The sequence below is a fragment of the Hypomesus nipponensis genome, chromosome 5, assembly GCF_054491055.1.
Source record: "Hypomesus nipponensis isolate SF chromosome 5, ASM5449105v1, whole genome shotgun sequence".
Lineage (NCBI taxonomy): Eukaryota > Metazoa > Chordata > Actinopteri > Osmeriformes > Osmeridae > Hypomesus > Hypomesus nipponensis.
Genome location: NC_140365.1, coordinates 1785418 through 1808017, shown reverse-complemented (window position 1 = coordinate 1808017; position 22600 = coordinate 1785418). Strand labels below are relative to the sequence as shown.

General features: G+C 51.4%; 2 protein-coding genes across 3 annotated transcripts; both read right to left on the bottom strand.

Moving 5' to 3' along the window:
* Positions 1-4012: 4012 nt before the first annotated feature.
* LOC146287702 (14-3-3 protein epsilon-like) lies at positions 4013-15807 on the bottom strand. 2 transcript variants are annotated; one of them, XM_084697566.1, is made up of 7 exons: positions 15577-15807; positions 10117-10316; positions 9789-9895; positions 8983-9189; positions 8756-8892; positions 7099-7145; positions 4013-5655 (listed from the first exon to the last, which is right to left on the bottom strand). In XM_084697566.1, the coding sequence occupies exons 1-6, from the start codon at positions 15638-15640 to the stop codon at positions 7138-7140; spliced, it is 723 nt and encodes a 240-aa protein (XP_084553692.1). In that variant the 5' UTR covers positions 15641-15807; the 3' UTR covers positions 4013-5655; positions 7099-7137. The 2 variants fall into 2 exon arrangements, with proteins under 2 accessions (XP_084553692.1, XP_084553691.1); XM_084697565.1 differs by lacking the exon at positions 7099-7145 and having other exon boundaries at positions 15577-15805.
* Positions 15808-16209: 402 nt separating this feature from the next.
* LOC146287701 (adapter molecule crk-like) lies at positions 16210-22290 on the bottom strand. Its single transcript, XM_084698747.1, has 3 exons — positions 21764-22290; positions 20041-20621; positions 16210-19203 (listed from the first exon to the last, which is right to left on the bottom strand). Exons 1-3 carry the CDS (start codon positions 21981-21983, stop codon positions 19069-19071), a joined length of 936 nt encoding a protein of 311 aa, XP_084554873.1. The 5' UTR covers positions 21984-22290; the 3' UTR covers positions 16210-19068.
* Between the last annotated feature and the right edge of the window lie 310 nt (positions 22291-22600).

Below are 22600 nucleotides of genomic sequence, written 5' to 3'. Positions count from 1 at the left end.
CCGACTTCAAAGCAGCAGGACTGGAGATGGAATTATGCCTGCGTCTAATCCCACTGGAGGAGCGAGGGAAGGCTTCACTTTATTAATGCACAAGCATACTTAATCAGAGAGAGGAGGAGAGGGAGGGAGGAAGGGAGGGAGAGGGGGGAGATAGGGAGAGAGAGATGAGAATGGAGATAGGGAGAGAGAGATGGGAAAGGGGAGAGAGAGATAGAGGGATAGAGAGAAATAGAGTTAGAGGTTGAATGGAGAAAGTGAGAAAGCAAAAGAGAGAAAGATGGAGGAGATAGTACCACAGAAATGGAGCTTCTGGAGGGGAGGAGTGGAGGGAGAGCAAGAGGAACCAGGCCGAGAGAGAGGGGAGGAGTGGAGGGAGAGCAAGAGGAACCAGGCCGAGAGAGAGAGAGGGGGGGAGATAGAGAAAGGAACATGTTGACAACTGGATCAAAGAGAATTGTTGTTGCTAACCTGAGACCTCCTGCAATTCCACAATGCTCAAACAGCTCATTCAAGAGTGAGAATGAGCAGAGAGAGAGGGAGAGAGAGAGAGAGAGAGAGAGGGAGAGAGAGGGAGAGAGAGAGGGAGGGAGAGAGAGGGAGAGAGAAATTGAGAGAGAGGGAGAGAGATTGAGAGAGAGGGAGAGAGAGAGAGATTGAGAGAGAGGGAGAGAGATTGAGAGAGAGGGAGAGAGAGGGAGAGGGAGAGAGAGAGGGAGAGAGATTGAGAGAGAGGGAGAGCGAAAGGGAGAGAGAGTAGAAAGTTACAAGGAGGGGGGCAGTAACATCAATAACGTTTTACTTTCGGTGAAGTTTATGCCTGTGGCCACTGCTTGTGAAGTTGCATTTAATTTATGTGGGGTGTGTTATTGTGTGTTATTCTATGTTATTTTATGTGGAATTTAAAGAAAAAAAGGCTTGGAGTGGAGAAGGTGAAGTATAACCAAGAGGAGGAGAGACAGGACTCGTTCTGGTTGAAAGAGTTTCCATTTCCTTTCATGTCTCACAAGTTCTCAAAAACATGACCAACAGGCGATGTTACCTGTCCCTTCAGATGTCTTTACTTTTGCTTGGGTTATGAATCCTTGATTTTAAACACTATCCTGTTTCCTCCCCATCCCCCATGTTTTGTATTGTAACATGGTTGTGATAATGTTTTTAGTTCGATTAAGTTTCTGTGTTTTAAAGTCAAGTGGTTATTGTGGTTCTCTATCTTTTGTACTCTATCATTTGCACTCGACACATATTTCGACGTCTTTGCCAACTAAGCAACACTGATTGGGATCTACTTAAAGGAGAGGTGAAGGTTGGGGGGAAAAGACAGAGTCGGTTCTTTGCTCCAGTCACCTGAGGAGAGTTCTTCACCAGTGTCAGAGAGGTTCCTCTGCAGTTCTCAGATAATCTGTTAATCCTTCTGCTCCCTCCCTGGACCACTGCCCGGTTCTGCTGCATGTTCAACTCGCTTCCTCCTAAAGGCCTACTACACGGGTTTCTGTGTGTGTGAGAGAGAGAATGTGTGTGTGTGTGTGTGTGTGAGAGAGGGACTATGTGCTTGTGTGACATAGAGAATATGTTTATTTAATGGAACAGGCCGTCCATGGCTTTGATGATTGGAGTGATCAAAGTGTGCATGTGTTGTGTGATACCGTGTGGGTGACATGCTGACAGCGTGAATACATCAGGGCCCAGACCAGGAACACCTCCACTGACGGCATTCATGGGTACGGGTGAACCAATCACACGTTTGTTTATTGGGGTGAGTGTGTATGTGTGTGTGTGTCTGCTGTATGTATGTTTGAGTGTATATCTGTGTACAATATATATACACATATACTAGTGGAGGAGGGGAGAGGAAAGGAAGGAGAGGATGGAGAGGTGGGGAGAGAGGAGAGGAGGATAGGGAGAGGATGGAGTGGTGGGGGAGGATAGGGAGAGGATGGAGTGGTGGGGGGAGAGATGGGGAGAGAGAAACAGGGCAGAATGTTGTGTAATGGATAATGTGTTGATGAATGAGTCTAACATGAGAGGGAGGAAGGTCCTGTGTATGATAATATGATTTGTGGAAAATACACCTTGATTACAGGCCTGGTCTAAGTGCTGCTATATTAACCTTCGCTGATTAATTTGCCGCAGCCGAGACTGACAGCTCGTCCCAGGGAAGGGAGCAGCAGGACGAGTTTGACGTGGAAATAGAGAGTGAGAGGAAGAGAGAGAATGGAAAAGGAAGTGAGAGAACGCAGAGGTGAATGAAAGGATGCGATGGATGTTCAACCGACGACTGACAATATTTCTAACTATTGTGTTTGTTCAACAACCAGACGTTTGTCTACAGTTCTGTCCAGTTCTCCTCGTCTGCAGTGAGGATTATATACAGAAAGTTCAGCCTAACGTCTAGGATTGTAATGGACGATATCTCCAGTGATGATAGGGAGTGTGTGAATGTGTGAGTGGTACCACCAGTACGTTTGATCTCCAGTGATCTACACCCGTGTATCTGTCCTCTGTCTGCAGTGTAGAAGAGCAGCGCAGTGTGTGTGTGTGTGCGTGCGTGTGCGTGCGTGTGCGTGTCTCTGTGTGTGTGTGTGTGTGTGTGTGTGTGTCTGTGTGTGTGTGTGCGTGCGTGTGAGGACAGCAGTCAGGTGACAGGAGCACTGGGGAATGGAGGTCTTGTTCTCCTCGATCAGGAGAATCAAAGTGAAGCCACTGCAGCTCTGCTGTAAAGATCTGGGAGGTCTGCGTTTTACTGCGGCCCTCTAGCGCCCCTGTGTGGCCGTCAATGGAACAGCCCCTGACGTGTCCTCTACAGTCGTGGCCATAAGTTTTGGCAATTACAAGTTTTGCCAAGTTTGCTGGTTCAGTATTTGAGGAAAACGTTTTCAAATGTTTCTATACACTACTGGAATACAATAAGGCACATTTCACATTTTTAAAAGCATTTTTGGGACCAAATGTTTCAATATATGCAAATAGTCGCCTCTTTTACAGCAGTCAATCTGATCTTAAAATCCAATCAGAATTATAGTGATTTCACCTGGCTAGTTCACACCTGTGCTGATGATATGACTAACTGAAATTATGCCAAGGCCCAGCAAGCTTTGCAAACACTAAATGTACGTTGCTCCCAATACTTTTGGCCACAGCTGTAAACTGTATACCAGTTACATCCTGCAGGGGGAGCTGTACCCCCAGTTACATCCTGCAGGGGGAGCTGTACCCTCAGTAACATCCTGCAGGGGGAGATGTACCCTCAGTAACATCCTGCAGGTGGAGCTGTACCCCCAGTTACATCCTGCAGGGAGAGCTGTACCCTCAGTTACATCCTGCAGGGGGAGATGTACCCTCAGTTACATCCTGCAGGGGGAGATGTACCCTCAGTTACATCCTGCAGGGGGAGATGTACCCCCAGTTACATCCTGCAGGGAGAGATGTACCCTCAGTTACATCCTGCAGGGGGAGCTGTACCCTCAGTTACATCCTGCAGGGAGAGTGTACCCTCAGTTACATCCTGCAGGGAGAGCTGTACCCTCAGTTACATCCTGCAGGGGGAGCTGTACCCCCAGTTACATCCTGCAGGGGGAGATGTACCCTCAGTTACATCCTGCAGGGGGAGCTGTACCCCCAGTTACATCCTGCAGGGAGAGATGTACCCTCAGTTACATCCTGCAGGGGGAGCTGTACCCCCAGTTACATCCTGCAGGGGGAGAAGTACCCTCAGTAACATCCTGCAGGGGGAGCTGTACCCCCAGTTACATCCTGCAGGGAGAGATGTACCCTCAGTTACATCCTGCAGGGGGAGCTGTACCCCCAGTTACATCCTGCAGGGGGAGAAGTACCCTCAGTAACATCCTGCAGGGGGAGCTGTACCCCCAGTTACATCCTGCAGGGAGAGCTGTACCCCCAGTTACATCCTGCAGGGGGAGCTGTACCCCCAGTTACATCCTGCAGGGGGAGCTGTACCCTCAGTAACAAGACCTGGACAGACACTCAGAGGAAATGACAGGACAAACTACGTTCATTCAGGTTTGTTTTTTAGTTGAAGTTTAATGTTAATTCCATGCTGTGTTTCAGTAAGAATACAGACGGGGCCAGGGCCACGTGCTGAGGATCCAGTAGTACAAATCTGATTCAAGTTCCACATACTGAACGGAAGAGAAAAACAAGGAAGGAGAAGGGAGGGGAGGGGGGGGGGGACAGAGAAAGAGAGAAAAGAAAGAGAGACGAGAGGAGGAGAGGAGGGCTATTCTGAACAACGCAAGTTGGCGGGTGGAGAAAACAGGTAGGCAGCTTTACCTGGATGTGCATTTTCTTTCCTTAAAACCGAGGCCCAGCAAAGGTGCACGTCTTCCCCCTCAGAGAGGACCAGGTGAGGGGCTCTCTCTGCTACACACCTCCCCCCTCAGAGAGGACCAGGTGAGGGGCTCTCTCTGCTACACACCTCCCCCCTCAGAGAGGACCAGGTGAGGGGCTCTCGCTGCTACACACCTCCCCCCTCAGAGAGGACCAGGTGAGGGGCTCTCTCTGCTACACACTTCCCCCCTCAGAGAGGACCAGGTGAGGGGCTCTCTCTGCTACACACCTCCCCCTCAGAGAGGACCAGGTGAGGGGCTCTCTCTGCTACACACCTCCCCCCTCAGAGAGGACCAGGTGAGGGGCTCTCTCTGCTACACACCTCCCCCCTCAGAGAGGACCAGGTGAGGGGCTCTCTCTGCTACACACCTCCACCTCTCCAGCCACAAGCACCCGACCTCACAACATGCCCAGACGAACTCAGACCAAACTCAACACGAACGGCAAACCAGAACTGAAGGGGGACTCTGAACAGAGAGACAGAGAGACAGAGAGGGAGGGAGAGAGGAGGAGGGCTATCTACCAGATCACGTGGGACCCTGGGTTCCTTCTAGAAGCTCATGTCCCTTTTGAGAGCATCAGTCCTCCTCTCCTGAGAGGGCAGTTCCAGTCTAGACATACCTGACAGCATGAGGGTCATGTTTCAGTATTAAAAATCTACGTTTTCGTCACGTGAATGTGACCACGGCAGGCAAAACGTACTTGGCAACTGAGGATGTAGCGACATCTAGAGACAGGAAACAACTTATCCACAAAGAAAAGAAAAGACAAACCATACAGAGCAGATTTGTAACCGGAGGTTTAAAATAAAGTCATCAGCCAGTCAGGCTGAAAAGGTTTGCTTGGGTTTATCTCCATGGATATATATATTTTAATAAAAGGGGCAATTAATTAAAGGGGATATAAAATAAAGACAGAGAAAACTCCAGGCAGCCGCCAGGGGCTATGAGACGAGAGAGAGAGAGAGAGAGAGAGAGAGAGAGAGAGAGAGAGAGAGAGAGAGGTAGAGAGAGAGAGAGAGAGAGAGGTAGAGAGAGAGAGAGAGAGAGAGGTAGAGAGAGAGGTAGAGAGAGGGGGGGGGGGGCTGGGTCAGTGTTAAAGCAGAGGTGTGAACCCCCCCCCCCCAAAACCCCTGGAGAACCTGGGGGGAGGGGTAGGGGTCAGGGCAGGTAGACATGGGGCAGGGAAGGGGGTTTAGGGCAGGTAGATGGGGGCAGAAGGGGCAGGAACCGGGGGTGTAGTTTGGCCGTGTGACGTCTCACTGGGTCTCCTCCTCCACATCCTGCACTGTCTCTTTGTTCTGTTCTTCACCTGAGGAGAGATGGAGATCAGCCATGACCAGGTGCACACACACAGAGACACACACACACACACACAGAGACACACACACACACACACACGAACAGAGACACACACACACAGAGACACACACACACGAACAGAGACACACACACACGAACAGAGACACACACACAGAGACACACAGAGACACACCCCTATTGGTGGGGCCACAACACTTCTTTTGAACAGACTCTGGTGGCCCAGTTGCCATAGCAACTGAACAGACAACCTAAGGTGGGCATGACGCCTGCCTAGTGGACCAATCAGGCAACAGTCTGTCCAAACACGAGGCTGGTGCCTCAAGCACATCCAGGTGTGTGTGTGTGTGTGTGTGTGGTGGGGTTAGTATAGGAAGTATGAAAGGTTAAGCCAGGTTCTTTGCAGCAACTTAAGACGTCAGATTTACATGGATCCCCTACAGCGTGGTTGCTTAGGGAGGTTTCCATGGCAATGGCACGGCCATCTGCGTGGTGGAGAATGAAAAGTGTCGCTGGGCAGAGATCAGAACAGAACCCACAGCAAGCGTGCTGGTTAGTGCTGGCACGAGGAGAGGCAGGAGAGAGGTGTGCACCGGTGAGTGTGTTTGAGGACGTCCCTTCAGCAGTTATAACAGAGGCTCTGGAGGGTTAGGGTGGGGGCCAGGGGCTCTGGAGGGTTAGGGTGGGGGCCAGGGGCTCTGGAGGGTTAGGGTGGGGGCCAGGGGCTCTGGAGGGTTAGGGTGGGGGCCAGGGGCTCAGGGTGGGGGGCAGGGGCTCTGGAGGGTTAGGGTGGGGGCCAGGGGCTCTGGAGGGTTAGGGTGGGGGCCAGGGGCTCTGGAGGGTTAGGGTGGGGGCCAGGGGCTCAGGGTGGGGGGCAGGGGCTCTGGAGGGTTAGGGTGGGGGCCAGGGGCTCTGGAGGGTTAGGGTGGGGGCCAGGGGCTCTGGAGGGTTAGGGTGGGGGCCAGGGGCTCTGGAGGGTTAGGGTGGGGGCCAGGGGCTCTGGAGGGTTAGGGTGGGGGCCAGGGGCTCTGGAGGGTTAGGGTGGGGGCCAGGGGCTCTGGAGGGTTAGGGTGGGGGCCAGGGGCTCAGGGGGTTAGGGTGGGGGCCAGGGGCTCAGGGGGTTAGGGTGGGGGCCAGGGGCTCAGGGGGTTAGGGTGGGGGCCAGGGGCTCAGGGGGTTAGGGTGGGGGCCAGGGGCTCAGGGTGGGGGCCAGGGGGCTGTAGGGGCACAGCATGGAACTAAACCAACTACAGAAGGCAGCGTCCTGCTCTATACACAGCCCAGCAACGCTTCATCATCATCATCATCATCATCATCATCATCATCATCATCATCATCATCATCATCATGGAGCAGGTGCTTCATCTCAGAGCAGGAGTGGTTAGTGAGCAGCAGCAGCAGGTCAGACACACACTGCAGATGAGTCTAGACTTACTAATACAGTTCTATAGGGAAGGGGAGAATGAGACAGTCCTTAAGAATCTAGACAGAGAGAAAGGAAGATAAGAAAAAGGAGAGATTAGAGCAGTGTGAACGATGAAGGGAGGGCTGAGGAGGGGCATCAGGGCCAGGGGGGGAGGAGAGGGGGCTGGGGGGGAGGAGAGGGGGCTGGGGGGGGGAAGGAGAGGGGGCTGGGGGGGGGGAAGGAGAGGGGGCTGGGGGGGGGGGAAGGAGAGGGGGCTGGGGGGGGGGGGAAGGAGAGGGGGCTGGGGGGGAAAGGAGAGGGGGCTGGGGGGGAAAGGAGAGGGGGCTGGGGGGGAAAGGAGAGGGGGCTGGGGGGGAAAGGAGAGGGGGCTGGGGGGGAAAGGAGAGGGGGCTGGGGGGGAAAGGAGAGGGGGCTGGGGGGGGGAGAGAGGGGGCAGGGGGGGGGAAGGAGAGGGGGCTGGGGGTGGAAGGAGAGGGGGCTGGGGGTGGAAGGAGAGGGGGCTGGGGGTGGAAGGAGAGGGGGCTGGGGGTGGAAGGAGAGGGGGCTGGGGGTGGAAGGAGAGGGGGCTGGGGGGAAGGAGAGGGGGCTGGGGGGGAAGGAGAGGGGGCTGGGGGGGAAGGAGAGGGGGCTGGGGGGGAAGGAGAGGGGGCTGGGGGGGAAGGAGAGGGGGCTGGGGGGAAGGAGAGGGGGCTGGGGGGAAGAGAGGGGGCTGGGGGGAAGAGAGGGGGCTGGGGGGAAGAGAGGGGGCTGGGGGGGGAAGAGAGGGGGCTGGGGGGGGAAGAGAGGGGGCTGGGGGGGGAAGGAGAGGGGGCTGGGGGGGAAGGAGAGGGGGCTGGGGGGGAAGGAGAGGGGGCTGGGGGGGGAAGGAGAGGGGGCTGGGGGTGGAAGGAGAGGGGGCTGGGGGTGGAAGGAGAGGGGGCTGGGGGTGGAAGGAGAGGGGGCTGGGGGGAGGAGAGAGGGGGCAGGGGGGGGAAGGAGAGGGGGCTGGGGGGGGAAGGAGAGGGGGCTGGGGGGGGAAGGAGAGGGGGCTGGGGGGGAAGGAGAGGGGGCTGGGGGGAAGAGAGGGGGCTGGGGGGGGAAGAGAGGGGGCTGGGGGGGAAGGAGAGGGGGCTGGGGGGGAAGGAGAGGGGGCTGGGGGGGAAGGAGAGGGGGCTGGGGGGGAAGGAGAGGGGGCTGGGGGGAGGAGAGGGGGCTGGGGGGAGGAGAGGGGGCTGGGGGGGGAAGGAGAGGGGGCTGGGGGGAAGAGAGGGGGCTGGGGGGAGGAGAGAGGGGGCAGGGGGAGTGGTTTGTCTGGCAACACCCAATAAGCAACCGTGGGGTGCTCTGGGGTCTCACTGGATATGTGTATACAATGTAGGCTAACAGCCTTACTGCAGCAGGCTGGGTTAGCATCTGGCCTGGGCCCTGCATGTCACCCCTCTCCCTTCCCCTGCATGTCACCCCTCTCCCTCCCCTGCATGTCACCCCTCTCCCTTCCCCTGCATGTCACCCCTCTCCCTCCCCTGCATTTCCACCCCTCTACACTGTCTATGAATAACAACATGTATCTAACAAGCAACCATGTCGCAACAACTCAGCTTAGTTTGAACACCTCTTTTGAACCAAACTGTTTATCCCTTCTGAGTTCAGCTAAAGAGATGTGTTGTGCCGGGGGCAGAAGGCTCACCATCTCCCTGCATGTCTGAGGTCCATAGCGTGAGGTTGTCCCGTAACAGCTGCATGATGAGGGTGGAATCCTTGTAGCTCTCCTCACTCAAGGTGTCCAGTTCTGCGATGGCGTCGTCAAACGCCGCCTTCGCCAACCTTGGGGTGCAGAATGACAGAGGTCACTCCAACCCTGCTCCTGGAGAGATACCCTCCTGTAGGTTTGAAGAGAGGTGAACGAACCCTTACCTGCACGCACGGTCGGGGGAATTGAGAATTTCATAATAAAAGACTGAGAAGTTGAGAGCCAGTCCAAGCCGGATGGGGTGTGTGGGAGCGAGCTCTATCATGGCGATGTCGCTCGCCGCTTTGTACGCCACCAAACTGTTCTCAGCCGCTTCCTTCCTGTCGTTGCCCGTGGCAAACTCTGCCAGGTACCTGTGGTAGTCCCCCTTCCTGTGGACACAGAGGGACAGCCCTGGGGTCAGCTGAGCTAGCGTCACGCCCCGCCCATCACAGGTCTGACCTCACGTGACCAGACACAAGGAGGAAGGAGAGGGCAGCTGGGTCAGATGCTGACAGGACACAGGTCAAACACAGTCTTCTACTTTCATCAGAAGAAGCATGGCAATGCAATTACAGCAGGTATTTCTAGGTGCATGAAATGGGCTATATACAGTATGGGTGTATAATAGGGGTGGGGGAAAAAAAATCGATTCACATTTGAATCGCGAGTCAGTCTTCTAGCATTTTTTGGGGGGGTAATGTTTCGTTTCGATTCATATATATATATATATATATATATATATATATATATATATATATATATATATATATATATATATATATATATATAATTAATATTGTGATTAAAAATCGTGAATCGTTTTTTTATCGATTTGTGACCCCAAGAATCGATTGAAATCGAATCGTGAGGTACCAAAAGATTCCCACCCCTGTGTAATGCTGAGAGAGAGAGGCTAGGAGGTTTCCACCAGACTGCAGGGTGATACAGCACGGTCGCCATGACTCCCTCAGATCGTCTGTTTCCGTACATTTTGTAGTAGAAGACCTTGGACTCTCCTGTGTTGGCAGCTGGTATAAGGTGCTTGTCCAGTACATCCAGAATGTCGTTACAGATTGATTTCAGCTCAGTCTCAACCTGCAGATCAAGCGCACAGTCACCTGTTAGCAACAACTTACAGGTACAGGCCAACACCACAACACAACCCAGTTACTGTAATAGTTACTCAGTCTCTATGTATTACAGTTACCACAACACAACACTGTAAAGTTCCAACGCGTCATAGCTACAGGCTAGTCTAACGACTCATGGCTAATTGCTAGTCTTACACTTTACGGCGGCTGGCTAGTTCCGCTCACCGTTTGCCTGTATTCCCGGATCATTTTGAGTTTGTCTTCCCCGCCCTTGCTCTCCTCCTTCTGCTCCAGGCTGCTGATGATCCTCCAGGAGGCCCTGCGAGCGCCGATCACGTTCTTGTAAGCCACCGACAGCAGGTTCCTCTCCTCCACTGTCAGCTCAACATCCATCCCCGCCACCTCCTTCATGGACTCCACCATTTCTGGGAGGGAGGGAGGGAGGGAGGGAGGGAGGGAGGGAGGGAGGGAGGGAGGGAGGGAGGGAGGGAGGGAGGGAGGGAGGGAGGGAGGGAGGGAGGGAGGGAGGGAGGGAGGGAGGGAGGGAGGGAGGGAGGGAGGGAGGGAGGGAGGGAGGGAGGGAGGGAGGGAGGGAGGGAGGGAGGGAGGGAGGGAGGGAGGGAGGGAGGGAGGGAGGGAGGGAGGGAGGGAGGGAGGGAGGGAGGGAGGGAGGGAGGGAGGGAGGGAGGGAGGGAGGGAGGGAGGGAGGGAGGGAGGGAGGGAGGGAGGGAGGGAGGGAGGGAATAACAAATCCGTTCAGCTTGAGTTAATAACCAGTTTAGAAGCAGCAGCTTCCAGGACAGAGAGAGGGTTGAGAGAGCTGGGAAGCTGCCCAGCTCCCTGTCCATATAACCCCCTCCCTCGGACTGGTAGAACTCAGCCCAGCACACAGGAAGTGGGTCGATCACCATCTCCTGGACGGAGAAGGTAGGAGGGGCAGGACACCTGGGGGCTCTCTCCACGCTGCCGTCTAGCACAACTCACAAGGTCATTAAGACCCAAATCTGCATGACGTGGGCTTAGAGAAAACTTAAAGGAGTGATGTCCCTAGACTCACACTAGACTAGCACGGTCCACAACTACACATCCCACTGTTTGGAGAATCCCCAAAGTCAAGGACTGAGATCATTCTGTTGCTGTGGGAGACAGGAAGAAGTGTATGCAGGGTTCAAGACTTTAACTGCACTTATTTACTACCACATGCCACTTTGACCTTTAACACCGAGCCTGTAACTAGGCAACTAAAAGGTTAGGTTCTGCATTAGTGGATTACGAGGCCGGCCATTCGTTCTTTTACTTTGAGACATCGTTTATTGTTTTTGTCTCTCTGTTAAGCTAAGTGACAGAGTATTTTAGCAGTACTGTCAGAGCTGCAGTAGTAATGTACACATTTAGCAGAACCTTTTCTCTGAACCAACTTACAAGAGGGGTGATTAAACCTGTGACCTCTTGACCGGCCAGTACTACTACTGAACTAAACCCATCACATTAAAAATCTCCAGTAGTGAACAGCACTGAATCTCAGTCAGCGGCAGTAGTGAATCAGTTAGCGGTATTCTCCAGGACGTTGTCCAGTTGTCCAGACCAGTCTACTGCAACAGACACACAGACCAGTTTGAGCCCTTCAGGAAACAAAGGCTTGTTCCAGCACCAGGCAGACACCAGCTAGGAAGGACCTGGCACGGACGATCAGTGCAAATTGCTTCAAAAAGGAGTCGTCCTCAGACGTTTGGCTTCACTCCTGCAGGTGGTTTTACACACAGCAGGTCAGAGTCTGGTGCAGAACCAAGCCCAGTGTTCCGAGAACAGGAAGGGCGGGCTGGGAGCCTAGCAACAAGCTCCCAGCTTGTCTGAGGAATGCCCACCCCCAGGCTGGCATCACTCATTCCAATCAGTAACTAAGAAACCTGGCGGGGGGAGGGGGGAGGGGCTGCTGGTAAACCAGTCTCCTCAAACCTGTCAAAGCAGAGGAACAGGAAAAATAGGTAGAGCTGCTTCAGCAGAGCGGAATGAAGTCCAAAACGGACCAATGCACCAGGAGACACCTTTCGCCCCTGCAGGTGATTAGCATGTTAGGTTATCTGATTGGAGTAACTCAGTGGTAGAGGGCACAGCTCTGTAAAGATGGCCACAGCTCAAGCGGAAGTGCATTTAACCGCAGATCAAAGAGGTCGCACGTTCAAATATCGCCCTTGCTTTGGATAAACCCGTCTGCTTCATGAACACATTATCAGGAGGACCCATATCTGCATGAGCCCTGGGAGGGCGGGTCGTTCAGGGGCTGGGCCAGAGCCAGCAGGCCCAGACAGGATCAGTGGGGCTCCTCTCTGACCGTCCTGTTTCATCATCCCAGCTCGGCCTGGCTGCAGTCAGCTAGCAGCACACAGCGTGCCAGCCATACATAGAGCACACAGACACACTGGATCACCAGCAGCCAATGGCAGGTCTCCATAAAGCATGCTGAGGAAACCTGATGCTCAGCTGTCAGCCTGCCCGGAACCCGGGCCTCTGCAGCACACACACGCCGCCGGGCCTCTCTGTAGCTTCTCTCGCAGGTAGGCCTGCTTCAGAACATGGCCTGGCAGTATCGAGGTGCACTTTTCTAAAAGCTGACTGGGTTGTAAATAAGCTACGTCTGTGAAGGAGACTTTGTGGCACCTAATAGTTATCCAATTTAAAAAATGTCACCGGGTCAGACCGTAAAAGAAGAATGTCATTGTAAATACTAAGAGTAAAAACGTAATTCTGAAAAAGATTACACTCGACAGTTAACAGGATCGGTCTTCAAACACACCCCAAGGCCCAGGGGGCCCGGGCCTAACATCCCTAACGGCCGATGAAAACGGCAAAGTTTTGTTGCCTGAAGCACCTGGCGATCGTGCAGGCGGTCTCTGAGGAGAACAGGGAAGGGGGCTCCATGACCACACCACACCGGAATGTGTTCAGGTCTGTTAAGTGGGCAGGGTCAAGCCCCTGTGCTGAGGGCGGTACACAAGGAGCACTTCCTCAAAGAGACGTAGGGAGAGAGGTAGAGAGAGAGAGAGGTAGAGAGAGACAGAGAGAGAGGTAGAGAGAGACAGGGAAAGAGAGAGAGGTAGAGAGAGAGGTAGAGAGAGAGAGAGAGGGAGAGAGAGAGAGAGAGGTAGAGAGAGAGGTAGAGAGAGAGAGGTAGAGAGAGAGAGAGGGGTAGAGAGAGAGGTAGAGAGAGAGGTAGAGAGAGAGAAAGAGACGTAGAGAGAGAGAGGTAGAGAGAGAGAGAGAGAGAGAGAGAGAGAGAGGTAGAGAGAGAGGTAGAGAGAGAGAGGTAGAGAGAGAGGTAGAGAGAGAGAGGGGTAGAGAGAGAGAGATGTAGAGAGAGGTAGAGAGAAGGGGGGGGGGGTTGCGGCAGTAACCGTCTGCAGCCAGGAGGGCATGGTTACGTAAGAGAGACCGACCCGGCCTCCTCCTCCTCTCAGCCAGACAGGCTGAGACCCAGCAGGGCAGCAGGGGGCAGCAGGGCAGCAGGGCAGCAGGGGGCTCCCCTGGAGCTCACCGCCCCCTCCTCAGGGTCCCTGCTCCCTGAGAGGGCCCCCTGAGCGGGGACACCATCTCGACGGACAGGACAGGGGCCACAGCCAGCGGGGTGTCCAGTTACAGGGCGGAGCGTGCCCTGCTCACTGGGCCGGCACAGGGGGCTCCAGATCAGCTGCCCCAACAGAGTTCAACAGTGATCAGCCTTGTCTGGAAGAGCATTGGGGTTGAGACGGCCGTTATCAAAGTACGGTGTTGTTTGATGGGACAGGTGTTTATGAGGCGGTAGGTTACATGCAAGTGACAACACTCAATAGGCACACGCTCAGAACGCTTTCTCAGTTTCTCTTGCGTTGGTTACGACAGAACTTGGCAACGCGTTCAATGCTCAATGGCAGGTGTAACTCAAACGATAAAGGCATCGCCACTACACCCTGTGTCGTCTACCGCCCAATATATAAATAATGCATGTAGATAGTACTGAATGCAATCACAGACTTTAGTCAGACTGGAACTCTGAAATGAGGATGACTTTTAGATGAATGAACCAACTGGGAAAGGGGAGGGGTCAAGGTTCACCATTTGGAAGCTTCAACAATAGCAGAAGCAAAATTACTAGCTGGAATATGTCATTTTCAAAATCGACTCTTGGTTGAGAAAATTTTTATCTGTAATGTGACTGTTTTTAAAACGGAAGACAATGAAGTCCCTAATATAGTTAAACATGGTCAGAATACGTAAAAGTAGCGCCGTGTCAAATATTCATCAGCTGCTACATGACGCTCGTACTACAGTATTAAAATGATTGATTATATTAAGTTGATGTTTATTTAAATTTGCTAGCTACTTAAGTGAAACCCCTGTCAGGCCAAAGTCCTATACTACTAAATCTGGCTAGAGAACTGACTACTACCACACCCACCCAGCACTGAAAATTACATCATCGTTACTGTAGCAAGGTTGGCTACCTGTGTAAGCTACAGTCGCTAGCCAATGTTGTTGCTACTTAACTAGCAACTAGTGGGCCAATGCTTCGACAAAGTCTGCGTACCAAGCAAGCTGCTTAAAAAACAGAATCGGACTCGGCTAGTGACTTGCTAAATAGATCTACACTACAGTTAGACCGATATGCGCAGCCAGTGTTGGATTGTCCCCATACTGCGTTAGCTAGCTTCTTACACGTTTGGTGGCTTTATGTCCTAACGTACTGTATGGTGGTAGTACCGTAAGTTGCTTGAAATTGATAACCAGTGGCTGAAGGACTTTCTCAATTCAACCAATAGCTCTAAACTAGCTCTAACGTTCATTCATGCACCAGTCACAAACCCGCCAATGCAAAAATCTGGCACCATGTGTGCGCTTATGCGGATTTCCAACTGCCTTCGCCACAAGCCAGACTGACAGTCCATTTGTACAGTAATCGATTAGTGTCTAATGTCAGTTTCCAATAACTTAGCACAATGTATATGGAATTATCTGGTTAACATTTAACCAACATTAACTGAATTATTAACTGGACAGCGCGTTATCCATTTGTACTGTATGATACGTTAGCTTGCTAGCTAGCCATCTAGAACCCACCGAAACGTTCTAGCTAACAGCCTAAATGGCTAGTTACATTGTCAACCACACTGAAGATAGACGCCATTTTAACTAGGTTTAAGTGAGGTTACTGGTTCGATAGGTAGTCTAGGTGGTTAGGTTCACTCAACGCACAGGCGCTAGCACTAGCAGGGGGTTTTCCAACAAGTTGGCAACTTACGCAGAACCACATGCCAATAAGCTACTATTAAACATGGTGGCCAGCTAGCTAGCTACGTACGCAACAGCTTTTATGATGGCAAGCTAACGTTAGCTAAGAGACCGCCCTAGGAGCGAAGCTAGATGCTAGTTGTCAATAAACACCGATCCTTTCATGGTGATTTACTAACATAACCCTAGCGTTAAGATGTATTTCATTTTAGATAACCAACACAGCCCTTTCGTAGCAGGCAGTTGTTGAAAGAACCCCCCTTCTCCGCCATTTTGTCTCTACTACGATTTCACACAAATGAATCCATCTTCAGACCATCTCAAACGCTCCTAGGAGCCCCCCGCTAGAGGGTGGGTGAGGGAGGAGAGGGGACAAGCAATTGAGGCACACTCCTCAAATAATAGTATCCATGAAAGCCTTACCATCATATCTCTCGGCTTGTTCGGCGAGTTTTGCCTGATATACTAAGTGCTCTCGGTCTGCCATGGTTTTCAGTATCAGGCTGTCGATGATGTGCGGGTGGAGGGAGAGAGGCTCGAACGTGGGTTAGTCAGTCGGCGGTTCCCGTGGTGGTGGAATAGCAGCTTAGCGTCCCCAGTGTAGCTACCGGTAGCGCTGGTATAAAGATGGCGTTCGAATTCCATCCGGGAAACCCACGCATTCCACGCCGACTTTCACCCCCCCACCCCCCAATCATCCCAACACGCTTTCACTGGCCTCGGCATGGTCTCATCCTCTTCCTCAGAACGAGTAACTTTGTCCGTGCGTTCATGGATGGACTTTGAAGAGCACAACTCTTTAAATTCAAATTGTGTCCAGTCGTCAGGCAGAAAATATGACCGTCGGGCCTGGAGGAAATCCATGGCACTGCTATCTTCAACCTGCGTTGACATAAATAACTCAGATATTTCCTTTTTTGGCATTGACCCGTAAACTGACATTTGACTTTAACTTTCGGCTAAGGAGTGATGTAGCCCTGTGAAAATTCTGAGCGGAAAATTTCGCAGTTCGGACAAACATCTGACTTAAGCCACTATGATGAGTTTAAAACTAGATGGTTTTGCTAATAGCTTTTTATTAACTAAGTATGGTAACACATTACATGCTACAAAAAATAAGGTAATTTGAACTTGTATACTGTTATAGCACAATGGCACATCGATTGAATAATTTCATTCATTTCTCTTTTTTCACCAGCTCCAGTTCTCTTCACAAGAGAAGGGATATCTTACAATGAAACATGATTAGAGTACAAAAGGAAATGCATGGCAATGACACAATTTGGCATGGACAAAAGTCAAGTCACTCAGTTCCAAAGTCATATCAGGTTTACATAAGCAATGTCGGACATAAGGTGCACAATAGATTCAAAGTTGAGGGTGTTTGTGAAAGGTTGAACCCCATTTAACTTTAAAACAGTATCGATTGGTCTTGACAAGTTCAGATCAGTGGCCTGATGCTCTATAACTGGGGGAGTGGCTTACAGTGCCTTTGCATGCATAGACAATTACACACACGCACACACACACACACAGACTTGCAACAGTACTGTGGACACAAGATGGATCGACACAGAACATGAACAGGTTAAATAACGATGGTAAAACTATGGAAATCAACGATTAAACATAGTTCTATAAAAGTATACCCATTTGTGCTTCATCCTGAACAACAAATGAAGAAAACTTAAGAGGAAGCAGTGTTTTCCTTTTGTTCTTCCCTTCCTCTCAAGAAGTCGACGTGACGTCAGATCACGGGACTGGCCACCGCATCCTTTCCCCGAGAAAGTCTTCGACGTACATTTAAAATGTGCGATCACGGTGTTCTACGCAGCTTCAATGGCCAATTTTTCAGTTTCAGTTTGAGGTTTTTTCAGTTTGAAAGTCTGTCGTGTGGTCAGCATGTCCTGCTGAAGCAGTCAGCCACAACAGGGAGACACTTGGGGGAGCTGACTGCACTAACGCCACTCACTACACCCAGCTGTCATAGAAACCACAACCTGGTTTTGAATGGAACATCTTTTAGTGGCTTGGTAAACATAGAAGTCATGTCATCCACGCAGAGGTTTTCAAATGTATACACAGACTCAATGTTACAAAGGACTGCAGCTTCATAAACATAACACGTTAGGAATAGAGCCGTGGAAAATGTAGGCAATGGTCAGTAAATTGTGCAACTAGTGATTCCAAAAGCAAACAAACAAATCTTTGATACAAAATATAAACCACAATTTTCACAAAACACTGATTAGACATGCCTGGGGGTGTTCGGATTGGTTAATTACCTACTGAATGATGGACCAATGAGGAGGTAGAGCGCATGAATCAACACAGATTACCAGGCTTTAACACCCGCGTGTCCCTCTGCTTGCTCCACTCATGTGTGACAGGCCAGTCTCTCCCAGCCCCGCGGGGGGGAGCCAGGGGGCCTGGGATGCCACTGTATGTGGGTGAGATAGGCCTGGGGGGGGCGGGGGCAGGAGACAGGACGACACGTGAAGTAAGGCAGTGACAATGTCTGAGTGCTTCTGTGTCAAGTGTGAGCAAACAAAACTGCTTCTGGTATGGCAGTTGTGAAGGGCTGCAAACCCAACTCAAGGCCTTTCGAATACTACAGGTACACCTCCTGTCTGTGGTAAGGGGGCCGAACAGAGGACAGGTGGAGAAGGGAGGGTGGGGGTAGAACAGAGGACAGGTGGAGAAGGGAGGGTGGGGGTAGAACAGAGGACAGGTGGAGAAGGGAGGGTGGGGCCGAACAGAGGACAGTTGGAGAAGGGAGGGTGGGGTAAAACAGAGGAGAGGTGGAGAAGGGAGGGTGGGGGCAGAACAGAGGAGAGGTGGAGAAGGGAGGGTGGGGGCAGAACAGAGGAGAGGTGGAGAAGGGAGGGTGGGGGCAGAACAGAAGAGAGGTGAAGAAGGGAGGGTGGGGGCAGAACAGAGGAGAGGTGGAGAAGGGAGGGTGGGGGCTGGCTACTGGTGACAACCAGAGCAGACAGATGTCTAGACGTGCCTTAATAACAGCTCTCAGGAATGTCTCCTCTCAAGCCTCCCCGTTTCAGCATTCTCTCTGCTCTCGTAACTGGCCAGAGCCACTAGTAGTGTCTTCAGGGACATACAACCATGACAGGTCACATGAAATAAACAAAAAAATAAAATACAAAATAAAGAACAAAAAAGAAAGACATAAACATATAGCATGTAATGGTATATATATATATATATAATATATATTTGTCATAATTCTATCATAATATTTTCCATTTCATATTGGTACAAAAAAGGTCTTGGTTTGTAGTGTGTTCTGCAGGGGCAGTGAGGCTATGGGTTCATCCTGTGAGTTCTGCTGTGGAGTCAAGCGCAGCACACAGCTGCAGTTCTCCACATCACCACCAGGGGCCCTCAGCCCCCTCTAGTCCTGCAACCAGGCTCCCAAAAACCACTAGAAGAAGGGCTTACCCACCAGTCTGTACGAGGACATACACAAGTGTCGGGTCAGTGTGCAGGAAAATCAGTGTGTGTATGTGTGGGGGCACGAATGCTGTAGTGTTTGTGTTTTAGGTGTAAACTCTGTAGTGTAAGTCAATACTTAGTTTGGGTAGTTTGTAGTGTGTAAACTATTCTGTTTAATGAGTTAGTGAGAGTGTGTTTGTACGTGGGAGACTGTATCAGGGTGTGTGTTGGTGAGAGAGAGAGAGAGAGAGAGAGAGAGAGAGAGAGAGAGAGAGAGACAGACAGAGACAGACAGAGACAGACAGAGAGAGAGAGAGAGAGAGAGAGAGAGAGAGAGAGAGAGAGAGAGAGAGAGACAGACAGAGACAGACAGAGACAGAGAGAGAGAGAGAGAGAGAGAGAGAGAGAGAGACAGAGACAGAGACAGAGAGAGAGAGAGAGAGAGAGCAGCATGATGTGTTTGTCTCAGCTCTCTTCCTCAGGGTGTTGCTGGTCCAGCAGTCTGACGTGCGTGAAGGGGAAGTGACCTCGCTTGCCTTTGCACTCCCCCTCCCACTGGCCGTTCACGTTGATCTTGGTCACCTTCACCATGTCTCCCACCTGCACACACAGGCACACACACACACACACGCACGCACACACACACACACAGGCACACAGAGAGGAAGAGGAGGAGAGTGGATGAGAGTGAAGCTGGATAAGTGAAGAGCGATCTGTCTGGAGTGAGCAGAGTGAGTTCTCTCAGTGTGAACACTACCAGAGTCCTGCTGGTGAGCATTAAGAATAGGGACATTCAGCTCCATGCTGTCCCAAACACAGGCCTCTGTGCAGTGCTTGCCTGTGCCTGTGTAGGCCCCACTGTTTCTGACTGAATGTGCTTTGAATGGATTTGTACAGTACGTATGTGTGTATGGGTGTGCGTGCGTTTGTGTCAATGGGTGTGTTTGTATGCATGTGTTTGTATGAGCGTGTGTGTTTCTGTGCTGTGCTTTACAGAATAGGTTAGCAAACAGGACTATCTGCTATCTGTGTGCATGGATGCATTCCTGGCTATGCTCACATGCATGAGTAAGCAATTCTGAAGCGCTGTCTCTCCCAGGGGATGGACGCAGTATGTAGGCCACAGCACTGAACACTACAATACACAACGACAGAGGAACCAGCACAAAGAGAATCACTGAGAAGAATGAGAGCGTATGAAAAGAGGGAGAGTGAGAGTTAGACTGAAAGAGGAAGGGTGAGAGAAAGTGAGAGAGACGGAGATAGTGACAAAGAGAGAGAGATAGTGACAAAGAGAGAGTGAGAAGGTGAGAGAGAAAGATAGAGAGTGAGGGTGACAGAGAGATGGACAGAGGGAAAGAGAGGGTGAGAGAGATGGGGAGAGAGAGAGAGAGAGAGAGAGAGAGAGAGAGAGAGAGATGGAGAGAAAGAGCATACCTCCAGAGCGAGGGCTGTCTTATCGTAGGCGTTGGGCACCCTCTTCTGAATGGCGCGAGCGTAGACGGGGCCGTTCTGAAGGTTTGGGAGCGGGGTGTTCACCACAGGCTGGGCGTACGGCCCAGGGTCTCCCACGGGGGGCTGGGGCCCCGTCCCGTCTGTCACGGCCCCCGCTGGACCCCCCGGGGGGCCCCCCGAGGCAGAGGAGGGTGAGGAAGGCCGGTACCTCTCCACATACGGGACGGGGATCATCCCGGCTCGGCCCTCCTGGTTGGCCGCGTTCCACCACTGTTCCTCCGGCTTCTCCAGCACGCGCAGCACGTCTCCCTTGCGGAACGGGAGGTCCTCGTCGTCATTGCCGGGGAAGTCAAAGAGGGCGCGCACGAACTCCGCCTCTTCTGGACGCTGGGACGCTCCCGGGACCGGCGCGGGGGAGGAGCTTACGAAGCCGCTGTGCTTGGCCTTGCTGATTGGCTCGATGAGCGTGGTGGTGTCCAGGTAGTGGATCTTGTAGAACTCCAGGAGAACGGGCAGGGCCTCGAACTCCTGGTCGCCAATTTGGAAACGGGGCGGGGCCAGACCTGGAGGAGGGGGAGGGGTTTGGATTATTGATTTCCCGTATGATTATATACCCGTGATGAGCACAAGGGGCTCCAAGTCTGGGCTTGTAGACTTAAGTTTTGCGTCATCTGTGCCTGACCGACTAAGTCAGGAGAGTAAACAGGGTACAGCTCAGTTTTGAAGAGTCTGCCTGCACATCAGAAGGCTTGGATAGAATAGTCAGCTGAAGGAACACACTTTATAAAGGCGCTTGTGTCTCCTAGCTAGAGAGGGACTGGGGGGTCATTGCTCTGGCAGATGTTGTCCACACATGTTTAAACACAACTACCAGTCCTGAATTATGATCAACTGTCTCAGACATTTATCCCCCTCTCCCGGAGCAGCACACTAGAGCTGGAGGAATATCCCAGCTTCACTCGGCGGAAGAAAACTTCAGGAAGTCATCAAAAAATATATATCAAGAGATCTTCCTGGCAAACATAACAAGCAAGAAAAGTACCTACAGGCAGGGTCTCCACGGTAAGTATAGTAGTCAGGGCAGTGCAATTCCCAAAAGGAAGTTAACACAGTGTGTGGCCAGTGTCTGTGTCAGGCAGAACGATAGAGGCACATTCCACACACACCATTCACAACAGTCATTCTCCAATTGTGACAGCTGGTCCATTCATTCACACAGCGGCAAGCCCAACCCACCCTCTCTCTCCCGTCTACCGCGCTGTGGATTCTCGATTCAGTTTACTTTTACGAGTTCAAATGCCACCAACTAGCGTCAGATATTAGCTACAAGACGTAGGCACAAATGACAAATTCATAACAAAACTGACAGTCCCAGTCCTACATTATATACATTGTGTAACCTCGTCAGTTAGCAACTGACTGACCAGCAGCTAGCTTACTACTAAAAAGGTAGCCAACATAGTTATCTAAGCCCGACAGTGGCAAGATCGGTATGACGGCAACGTAAGCTACCGACTTCTGATTCATAGCGCTTAGCTGTGTTCATACATGCAGGCTACATACTACAAAGCAGACGCTGCATAGGGTACACCAGAAACAATCGTGTTAGCTAGCTTGGTAATTATTTGCGAATGGTTGGGTAGTTAGACGTGGTTAGGTGGGTAGTTTCTATAGCTAACTTCACTTAGTACGTATATAAACTCACCTGATCCAGACTGCCGGTTGTTGCTGATGCTGTTGATTATGTAATGAGAGACTTTAGAGTTCTCAGACACCGACAACACATAATCACCGGGGCTTGTGATCGAGTCTCGAACCAAGAACACGCCGTGTCTCTGACCCTGCAAGAGAGAAACCGCTTCCTGGCGGCTTAGCCTTCCCCAATACCAGCTAGCACGGTCCTCTGCGTCAAAGTTACCAGCCATGACTGCAAATCCACTCCGAGGCTTCAAGGCCTTCCCCTTCGCCTCTCCCTATCCGCAACTCATACAAAAACTTTGGCTTACTGAGGAACACGCTCGGGGAGAAGCCACGGCATCTGTACCGTTCCAAAACGTTGGAATTCTACAACTTTTCTCTATTTACACTAAACTGGACTGTGCATACCCTAGTAAATAGTTAAATATGACTAACAATACTACAATGTTTATTTGTCATAGCGGTTACAATAAACACAGTTCCTAAAGTCATCTGCAACATGAAACTCAAGGGCTGAAATGGCGGATCTTGGGAAAAAAGTTGACCTCATCCACCGGATATGATGATTATTAGGTTGAGTGGTGGGCACAGTCAGATCATGCTGCCATCTTGATAAGGTCATTTTAGTATGACTGGTCCAAAGTGAACAAACCTTGCACTTATAAAACCAATTGTTGGATGTGAATAAAGGTTGAATTTATTAATATTAATTGTTTATGGTTCAATATTTTATTTCAATAGTTATGATTTTTTAAATATGATTAATAAAATAATCAATAATAATTATATTACTGTTTAGCAATAGTTGCAGTTTAAACAAATTACAGTAGATGTCAGTCAAATA